Source organism: Galeopterus variegatus, unplaced genomic scaffold (genome assembly GCF_000696425.1).
Source record: "Galeopterus variegatus unplaced genomic scaffold, G_variegatus-3.0.2 Scaffold897, whole genome shotgun sequence".
In the NCBI taxonomy this organism is placed as follows: domain Eukaryota; kingdom Metazoa; phylum Chordata; class Mammalia; order Dermoptera; family Cynocephalidae; genus Galeopterus; species Galeopterus variegatus.
In genome coordinates this window covers 370497-381153 of record NW_007727008.1, presented here as the reverse complement: position 1 = coordinate 381153, position 10657 = coordinate 370497, and the positions used below count along the sequence as shown (strand labels likewise).

At 33.9% G+C, this 10657-nt stretch overlaps 1 protein-coding gene across 1 annotated transcript in view; it reads left to right on the top strand.

The window, feature by feature from the left end:
• ELMOD2 (ELMO/CED-12 domain containing 2) overlaps nt 1-2728 on the top strand; it is a 33581-nt gene extending 30853 nt beyond the window's left edge. Inside the window, exon 8 of the mRNA XM_008573277.1 lies at nt 1708-2728. Within this exon, the coding sequence (XP_008571499.1) occupies nt 1708-1853 (146 nt within the window). The 3' untranslated portion in view covers nt 1854-2728. The remainder of the gene's footprint in view (nt 1-1707) is intronic.
• Nucleotides 2729-10657: the final 7929 nt, after the last annotated feature.

Below are 10657 nucleotides of genomic sequence, written 5' to 3'. Positions count from 1 at the left end.
TTTTTTTATTGTACATCCCTATTGGTGTATTGGGGGTGGAGATGGGGGAAGAGCACAGATGCAATTTGTATATTTATGGGTAATTTCTATACATGTACTGTTGTCCTAATGTGTCCACAAAATAAGTTTTTAATGAAATAAAGTTAGAAAATAGTACTTAAAAACAATGACAAGATTACCATTTTCAGCCTGTCTTTTGGGATCAAGAAGAAGGTGGTATTCCTCTAGAGGCTGCATTCTTTGATTTATTCACATATCCTGGTTGATAAAAATCTGTCTTATCACATATAAAGAAATTAATCTAAAGCCTTTTTTTTTTTTTTTTTTTTGTGACCGGTAAAGGGATCGTAACCCTTGGCTTGGTGTCGCCCGCCCCACGCTCAGCCAGTGAGCATGTCGGCCAGCCCTATATAGGATCCAAACCCGCGGCCTCGGCGCTCCCAGTGCCGCACTCTCTGGAGTGAGCCACAGGGTCGGCCCTAAAGCTTTTCTTAAACTGGCCTTCTTATGAAGTGATATTTCAATGTCAAAATGTAAAGATTCTCAACTATTGATTGTTTTATGACCAATATTATCAAAGTGGAGTTTTCTTTTTCATATTAGGCAATTGTGCCAGTCTAGCCACACTTTTGTGTAAATTCATTTGCTTTATTCCTCCATGTAGCTGAAATAAGTCATTTTCATCTCTTCTTTAAAAGCCTTTAGGAAGAGACAGTGAGATCCTGGTGGAAACACAAGTCCAATTTATAACACAATAGAAACCACTTACAGACTGTGTGATTCAGGCACATCATTTAACCTCTCTGCTTCTCTGTTTCCTCTTCAGTAAAATGGGAATTAATAGTACTTGTATCATAGGATTGCTGTGAGAGTAAACGAGCATGTGCCAAGCTCTGTGGAAGTACTTTAAAAAATAATTAAATACATTTGGTTGAATACAAAATAGGACTTAGGGGTGGTTTTAAATTCACATTTAAATTCATATATATATATATATATATATATGTTTAGTTTCATGAGATAACTTTTAACATTTTAGAGGTTAATTTGGCTACTGTAATGAGGATATTGAAAAACAAAAATGTTAAGCCTATTTAGAGTGCATGTATTCAATTTAAAAAGAGAAGGTGATGATGGTCCATTGAAAAAAAGTAGAAATAACTCTTAGATTTAGAAATCAAGTAGAAAAAAAGCTTTCCTATACTTTATCCTTGGCCAGCATTTTCTTTTTATTTTTGTGCTTCAGGGGTCTCTGGAAATAACTTTTTTCCTATTCTCAAAATATTGTTTGAAAGTGCTACATTGCTCAAGTTTGAAGGATTTTGTTGATTTTTGAGAAAATAGTAAATATACACTACAACCAGCATTTTCTTTTTAATTTTTGTGCTTCAGGGGTCTCTGGAAATAACTTTTTTCCTATTCTCAAAATATTGTTTGAAAGTACTACATTGCTCAAGTTTGAAGGATTTTGTTGATTTTTGAGAAAATAGTAAATATACACTACATATTTTATTGTAATTGCTGTATTTTGAACATACAGAAATATTTCTTATGAAGTTCCTCAGGTTTCTAATAGTTTTAAAATTATTTTGATTATTGTATCCTAATATGGAATTTAAGGGATGGTTATATACCGTATAAAAATGAGATGGTTTGAATGTGATTTCACTATTAAGGACTATATGTTTTGTTTTTCTTTAACTACAGGTTATCTTGTCTATGAATTTGACAAGTTTTGGTTTGAAGAAGAACCAGAAAGCATTATGTATTTCAACCTGTATAGAGAGAAGTTTCATGAAAAGATTAAAGGACTCTTACTGGATTGTAATGTAGCACTTACTTTAAAAATATAGATCACTTATAGTATCTTCTATTTCTACCACATTTTGCACATACAGCAGAATTTATATGTTGTAATAGAAATTATCTGATCAATTACACTCTTCTATATAATTTCCTACAAAAATATTTCAGAAATTCTATTTAAGAAAGCTAGTAGACAATCAGTGTATGTTTACAATTACTTATACACTGTTCTCCAAAGGTACCTTATCCTTCCAAAGATCCTCTCTGTAGAGTCATGTGAACTACAGCTTGGAGCTTGGGACTCAGCCCGTTAGTATAAATGTATAAATCAGGTATTTGTGTTAAATTGGTTAAAATGTGTAAAAATCAGTTTTCATTTTTATGTGATGTAGCTATCAAGTTGGTATCTTTGTCAAAGCTCTTTTAAGATTTTTTGGTTTTTAATTTGGAAATGCCTGTTTTAAATTTTCTTTGTCTTATTTTTATTTCTGAGTTAATTAACAGCAAGAGTAGTTCTTTATGGTTTTCTCTGCATCTTAATCATGAATCATAATGTTGCTTCATTAGTAGCAACAAGAGCATAGATATGTCAGAGAGGATGAAGAATCATGGTGTCCCTTTTAGATTCTCTGATTATTGAGCATAACAGATAACAAGAGAATGAAAGTATTGGTGACTAGCTTTTTTGTTTTTAAATAACACACTTTAAAAATCAGTGTTATTATAAGGCTTAAAGGCATTTTCTTGTCTTCAGCATTTGCTTTTTATCAATTGTAGAAAAGAACCTTAGTGCTTGGTGTGAGGGTCTATTATGAGGCTTCTCTACATAAGTGTTTATGAAAAGAGATGTATTTGCTAAGAAAATTTTGATTGTACTTAAAAGACAGTTTCTATTTCAATAAAGCTGTCTTTGAAATTTAAATAAGAGGAAAATGTAAAAGCTTTCTAAAATCTTGGTTAAACACTGTTGGTTTATTTAACTTACTGTTAACTCTTGCTTCTCTTTGCTTTGACCACGTGGCATTTCTGGAGAATGATATGTGGACTTTATGTTAACAGTCCGTGGGATTCTAAAGTAGCTTGAGGATGATGACTGTGCATTTTGTATAGCTTTATTCTCCTAAAATCTCAGGAGGGCAGCAAGTGCTGTCAAGGATTATATAGTGATGAGATTCTAATGGGAACAATTTTTTCTTGGTGTGTATTAGACATCTATATTTATAGCAAACTAAAAGAATTTAAAGATAGGAAAGGTCATCTGATTAATAAGTTCTCCTTAAATCCTACAGAAACTAACCTGTTAAAGACATCATTTAATCTAAAACATGATGGTATTTAGCATATCTTTTAATGTGGTATATATCAAGTGTTTAAGGAGTGGTTTATTTGTGATATAGCAAGACCTGAGAATTTTCCAATAGTTGCTCATGTCTATTGACAAACCTCTCTGTTCAACCATGTCAAAGAGAAGAGTGATAAGGAATATCTGACTGGAAAATAACAGATGTTTGTATAGCACATACATTAAAAGTGCATGCGTTAAAATTATTATTTTCTCAACAAGATAAAACTATATTTAAAATATGGTTCATTTTATAATAGTAATGATTTAGCTTTTCAGTATTACAGTTTAAAATTTGGTCTCTCATAGGGGACTTCTCAATCTTGGAAATATCTTTACTTCGTTTTTTAAAAAATGTTTTCATGTTTTATCATCCAGCTAGATTTATATGATGTGCAGTAAAATCCTGACAAGGATCAAGTGTTATCCATTTAAAGTTTATTGTAATAAGGTGTTAACTATTACATGAAAAGCAATTCTCTTAGTCTTTTAATTTTTGTACTGAAAGTACTTATCTTTATGTTCTGATCTTTTAACAGCTGAGATCTTGAGCTGGTTTAAACCTTTGTCAGTATATTTAATAAAAAGATGCTTCAAGTATAGAAGGGGAAACTTTTTAAGAAATTAAGTTTTTCCCCACCTAGGGAGAAAAAATCCATAATGATAAGAAAATGTCATTGTAACATTTGTTCAATTATGTTTTTTAAATCCATCTCCATTTGTACATTATAGATATTGGTCTGTTTTTGCTCACAATATTCAGTAACAATTTCAGATAGTTTTGTAGCAAATTGACCTAAAAGTCACCCACAAATTCTTAAGTTTGATAGTATGGAAGCCAGGCTAAATGTCATCAGTTGTAAACTAGAATGTAATATGAGCCTTCTGACTTACACGTGATAGTGATGTGGATGAAAAGAAAAATATGATAGTGTCTGCCTTTCTACTTTCCTTTGCTTTCAACATATGTATGTTAGAATTTTATGTAGTCTTAAAATCCATATTTAGAGTCTTACCTATTTGTATAAAAATTAGTAAAATGCAAAACTAGTGATAGAACATTATGGCATTTAAGTAGCAGGAAAATTATGTTAGTTTTAGCATCAAAAAAGTGAATCAATGTTGAAATGAATTTTTGTATGTGCCAGATTGAAGAGTGTGTGCCAGTGACGAGAATAGTCTAAAGATAACAATTATAGTAGATGTGTTCTAAAAGACAATCTTTAAACAAATGGGAAAAATCAGGGGTTATCAGTGAACCTAGACCAACCTCTCTCTTTGTATATAAATACGGCGGTATAACTAGATGTAAGAATCAGTGCATTACTGGCATCATTTACAGTTTAGAAAACAGAATCTTTTTGTTAAAAATGTCCACCTTGATTTTTTTTCTATTTTTAAGAGTTACTTGGATTTGTATGTATTTTTCTATGTGAAAATATATGTACTCTTCATTTTTATTCTAATGTTCATAATTGTTCATGCTCTGTTTCTCCCCTTGGAGGATAATCAGTGAAATAGTACTCAGTCTAAGATTTGCTCAAAGAAGCAGCATTACACAAGTGTGAAAAGCATATGCTCACTGCCAGAACAGAAAAGGTTACTCATTATGATGGCACAGAAAAGAGGAGATTTGGCTTGTCGGGCAATAGTGTTTTTTATTCTTCTTGAAATAATGATTGGGGGCCAATTTTCTCAGGATAAATGCTCCATTATCCTGAGCTATTTTCTCAGGATAAATTCTCCATTTCATTTCTCTATGAACAAGTCTGGAGAGGCCTAATTTCCATTTTCATATTTATGAACCTCTCCACACAAGCAGTTTTTTAATGAAAATTAATGGAATTGTTAAAAATCTGAGAGAAATCATGTCTTGAGTATTTTGTGCCCCCCTCCCCCCCCCTCTTCAGCTTTTGACAGAAAATATTTAAAATGCAGTGCAGGTAAGACCTAAATACTACATTACTATTAATGGTTTAGGATGATTCTGTTAAAGTATTTTAAAAAATTGAAGCAGTAGGTTTCCCTGGGAAAAAGTGCCATTTGGCAACTTAGGAAATTGATTTTTGTCTCTTTGGATAAAGCAGTTGATTTCTTCAGTAAAAGCAATGGTGTGAAATGTGATGTCATTTTGTTAGGAATGTTAAGTGAGCAAATAAAAAACATGTTGAAATTGTCATAAGCCTTTCTGTTGATGCTTCTCTCTTCCCACCCTTCCCATCCCTTAAGTTATTTATGTTCATAAAATGGCATTTTTCTTATATAATCTTCTAATCATGTTGCTACAGGTAAATCAGAAAATACAGAACAATTTTTTGTGTGATTTGTTTAACTTCCAATTGCCCGTTTAAGACGTTATTGAATGAGAATAATTGGTTACAAGACTGAAAATTTGCTTCCTTTTTTAAAAAGCCAGCATCTCTGCAGTCCATTCTCACAAAGGCTAGTAATTCAATTCATACTGCACTGCACTTTTTTATTAACTTTATAATGTGTCTTGGATCTACTTTCATATTAATACTTAGCTTCTTTATTCTAGTTTTTACAGCTGCATAGCATTCTTGTGTGTGTGTGCTTTATTTTGAAATAAACAAAAATACTACATATAGACAACTGGTTGGATAAGACTAAAGCAATACTTGGTAAAGTTAGTACTAATTATAACTTTAAATATATATATTTGAAAATTGAAGGGCTGAAAATTAAAGACAAAACTTCTAAAGATGTTTGAAGAACAAAATAAACCTAATGAAAACAGGAAAGGGATTCTTCAAGAACTTAAGTGCGGGCCGGCCCGGTGGCGCACTGCTACAGTGCGCCGCTTGGGAGCGCAGTGGCGCTCCCGCCGAGGGTTCAGATCCCACATACAGACCGGTTCCCGCTCACTGGCTGAGCAAGGAGCGGGCGCAGCACCGAGGGTTGCGATCCCGTTGCCGGTCCCGGTCCGGTACGGGCGCGACACTGAGGGTTGCGATCCGTTGCTGGACACGAAAAAAGACAAAAAAAAGGAAAAGGAAAAAAAAAAAAAAGAACTTAAGTGCATTGAATAGAAAACAAGCATGTTATAGGATCAACAGAAGTAAAATTTTTTTGCTTGAAAAGACTAATATTGATAAACTTTGGTGGGACTAATAATGAAAGAGAAAGCAAATAATAAATGATGTCAAGAATGAAATAGGGATATCACTACAGATCTTACAGATAGTGAAAAGAAAATAGTAAGAATAATTTCGTCAAAAATTTAGATAAAATACAAAAAATTCTAGAAAAATACAATTTACCAAAACTGCAAGAAGAAATATAAAAGTGAAAGTCCTAGAGCTATTAAACTAAACCTACAATTAAAACCCTCTGCACTGAAAACACTGCAGTTCTATATAACTTGCACCAGTGAGTTAAATAATACTTTCAAGATCCAAATAATAGTTTTCACAAACTCTTCCAAATAATAGAGTGTAGACTCTGCAATTCATGAAACTATCATAATCTTGAAGACTAAAACCCAACAAGGGCATTATGAAAAATAAAAATTGTTTGTCATTATCACTTTAGATGCAATAATCCTATATAAAATATTAACATACTGAATCCAGAAATATACTAAATTTAATTTATTAAAAAATAATGGACACCCCAAGTCAGCCACACCGGAACAGGCAGGCACTGTGGGACCCCCAACCCGGGTAAGTCCCCACTGCCTAGAGAGGCCTGAGAGCTGCCAGGCCCACACACTCCAGTCAGCTGCGCTGGAACAGGCAGGCACCATGGGACCCCCAGCCCAGGCCAGTGCTCACTGCCCAGAGAGGCCTGAGAGCTGCCAGGCCCACACGCCTCAAGTCAGCCACGCCAGAACAGGCAGGTGCTATGGGACCCCCAGCCCACATTAGTCCCTGCTGCCCACAATTGGCAGTCCTTTCTGGACCCAGGCCAGACATCAGGGTGGAATGAGTGGACTGTGATACTCCCTGCCACAATGACTAAACCAAGGAAAGATACCAGAAATATGAAAAATCAAGAAAGTACATCACGACCAAAGGAAAACTCTCAAGCTCTAGATCCTATAGATCAGGAAATGATCCGACTTGAATTTGACTTGAAAGACTGACATGGAATTTTGAGCAACAATTCTAGGGAAACTAAATGAGATACAAGAAAACTCAGTTAGATAACACAATGAAATGAGAAAAATTATACAGGACCTGAAAGAAGAATTGTATAAAGAAATCCATGCCCTGAAAAAGAATGTTGCAGAGCTTGTGGAGCTGAAGGATTTATTCAATGAAATAAAAAAAACAACAGAGTCTAACCAGCAGGCTAGAACAACCAGAAGAGAGAATTTCTGACCTTGAAGACAGGCTGTTTGAATTAACACAAGTGGACTAGAAAAAAGAATTTAAAAATCTGAAGAAAATCTAAGAGAGAGAACAAACAACCTTAAGCGCTTAAATATCCGAATCATGGGTGTTCCAGAAAGGGAGGAAAAAGGAAATGGCATTGAAAACATACTCAAAATAATAGCAGAAAACTTCCCAGGTATAGGGAAAGTCACAAATCTTCAGAGTCAGGTGGCCCAAAGATCACCAAACATATTCAACCCAAAAAGGTCCTCTCGAAGACATGTTATAGTCAAATTCGCAAAACTCAAAGACAGAATATTAAAAGCTGCAAGAGAGAAGAGGCAAGTCACCTATAAGGGAGCCCCAATCAGACTAACATCAGACTTTTCATCAGAAACCCTAAAAGCCAGAAAAGAATGGGATGATATATTCATAATACTAAAGGACAAAAATTGCCAGCCAAGAATACTTTACCCAGCAAGGCTATCCTTCTGAAATGAAGGACCAATAGTATATTTCTCAGACAAACAAAAACTGCAGGAGTTCACTACCACACAAGCAGACCTACAAGAAATTCTCAAGGAAGTACTGAGTTTGATACCTGAAAAACAATGATCACTGCTGTGAATACTCAAGAAAGAACAAAACCTACCAGTAAAATATAAATGCTAACAATAAAGAGAAAAAATAGTTTATCTACCACCCCAAGAAACCAACAAACACAGAAGACAAACAAAATCAGAAAGAAAGGAACAAAAGATACTTAAGAGCATCTAAACAAAAATAAATAAAATGGTAATAGTAAATCAAAACCTTTCAATAATGACTCTAAATGTAAAAGGATTAAATTCCCCAGTCAAAAGACACAGACTGACTGACTGTATTAAAAAGGTGGACCAAATAATATGCTGCCTTCAAGAGACTCACATCACCTATAAAGATACACATAAACTAGAGTGAAAGGATGGAAAAAGATATACCATGCAAAGAGAAAGGAAAACAAGCTGGAGTAGCTATTCTTATATTACATAAAATAGGCTTTAAACCAAAAACCATAAAAAGAGATAAAGAGATAAAAGGATGTATCCATCAAGAGGATGTAACAATCATAAATATATATGCACCCAACGTCAGAGCAGCCCAGTTTGTAAAGCAAACACTTAGATCTAAAGAATGAGATAGAGACACTAACACCATAATAGCAGGGGACCCGAACACCCCACTTTCAACATTGAACATATCATGTAGGCAAAAATCGATAGAGAAACACAAGATCTAAACAACACTTTAGAACAATTGGACTTGGCAGTTATCTACAGAACATTCCATCCAGCAACCTCAAAATATTCATTCTTCTCATCAGCACATGGAACATTCTCCAGGATAGACCACATGTTAGGTCACAAAGCAAATCTCAACAAATTGAAAAACATTAGAATTATTCCATGTATTTTTTCAGATCACAATGGATTAAAATTAGAAATCAATAACAAAAGAAACTGGAAACTATACAAACACATGGAAATTAAACAACATTCTACTTAATGACATATGGGTCCAAGAAGACATGGAACAGGAAATCAAAAAACTTATTGAAAATAATGACACATCATACCAAAACCTGTGGGATACTGCAAAAGCAGCACTAAGGGGGAAATTTATTGCATTAAATGTTTACTTCAGAAGAATGGAAAGATGGCAAATACATAACCTAACACTTCACCTTAAAGAACTAGAAAAACAAGAACAATCCAAACCCAAAGTTAGTAGATGGAAACAAATAATTAAGATCAGAGCAGAACTAATTGAAATAGAAACCCTCAAAATGATACAAAAGATCAATAAAACAAAAACTTGGTTTTTTAAAAAGACAAATAAAATTGACATACCTTTAGTGAGGCTATCTAAGAAGAGAGAAGACACAAATAACAAAAATTAGAAATGTAAAAGGCTATATTACAACTGATACCTCAGAAATACAAGGAATCATTAGAGACTACAATAAAAAAACTATATGCCAACAAATTTGAAAATCTGGAGGAAATGGATAAATTTCTGGACACATACAAATTACCAAAACTGAGCCAAGAAGATATAGAAAATCGGAACAGAACAATAACAATAAAAGAGATTGAAGCTGTTATCAGAAGGCTCCCAACAAAGAAAAGCCCAGGACCAGACAGGTTCACTGCAGAGTTCTACCAAAACTTCAAAGAGGAATTGATACCAATTCTCTGCAAACTATTCCAAAAGATTGAAACTGAGGCAATTCTCCCAAACTCATTCTATGAAGCAAACATCACCCTGATACCAAAATCAAAGATACATCAAAAATAGAAAACTACAGGCCAATATCAATGATGAATACAGATGCAAAAATCCTCAATAAAATACTAGCTAACAGAATACAGCAACACATACACTAAATTATATACCATGATCAAGTGGGATTCATCCCAGAGATGCAAGGTTGGTTCAACAGATGCAAATCAATAAATGTGATACACCACATTAATAAAAGCAAAGACAAACACCATATGATCATCTCTATAGACACTGAAATAGCATTTGGCAAAATTCAACATTCATTCATAATAAAGACTCTCAAGTTTGGTATAGATGGAAAGTATCAACACAAAGCCATATATGATAAGCCCACTGCCAATATCATCCTGAACAGCTGAAAAGCTTTCAGCTTTTCCCTTAAGAACAGGAACTAGACAAGGATGCCCACTCTCACCACTCCTATTCAACATAGTTTTGTTGGAAGTATTAGCCAGAGAATAAAGGGCATCCAGATTAGAAAAAATGAAGTCACCTGTCCCTGTTTGTGGATGATATGATCCTGTATAGTGAACAACCTAAAGCCTCTACAAAAAAACTCTTAGAGTTGATAAATTATTTCAGCAGTTGCAGGATACAAAATCAACAACATAAAAATCAGTAGTATTTCTATACTCCAACAGTGAACGTGGAGAAAAATCAAGAAAGGTAGCCCATTTACAAGAGCCACCAAAAAAATAAAATACTTAGGAATAAAGTTAACGAAGGATGTGAAAAATCTCTATGAAGAGAACTGCAAACCACCGTTGAGAGAAATTAAAGAGGACACAAGAAGATGGAATGATATCCCATGCTCTAGGATCGGAAGAATTAACATTGTGAAAATGTC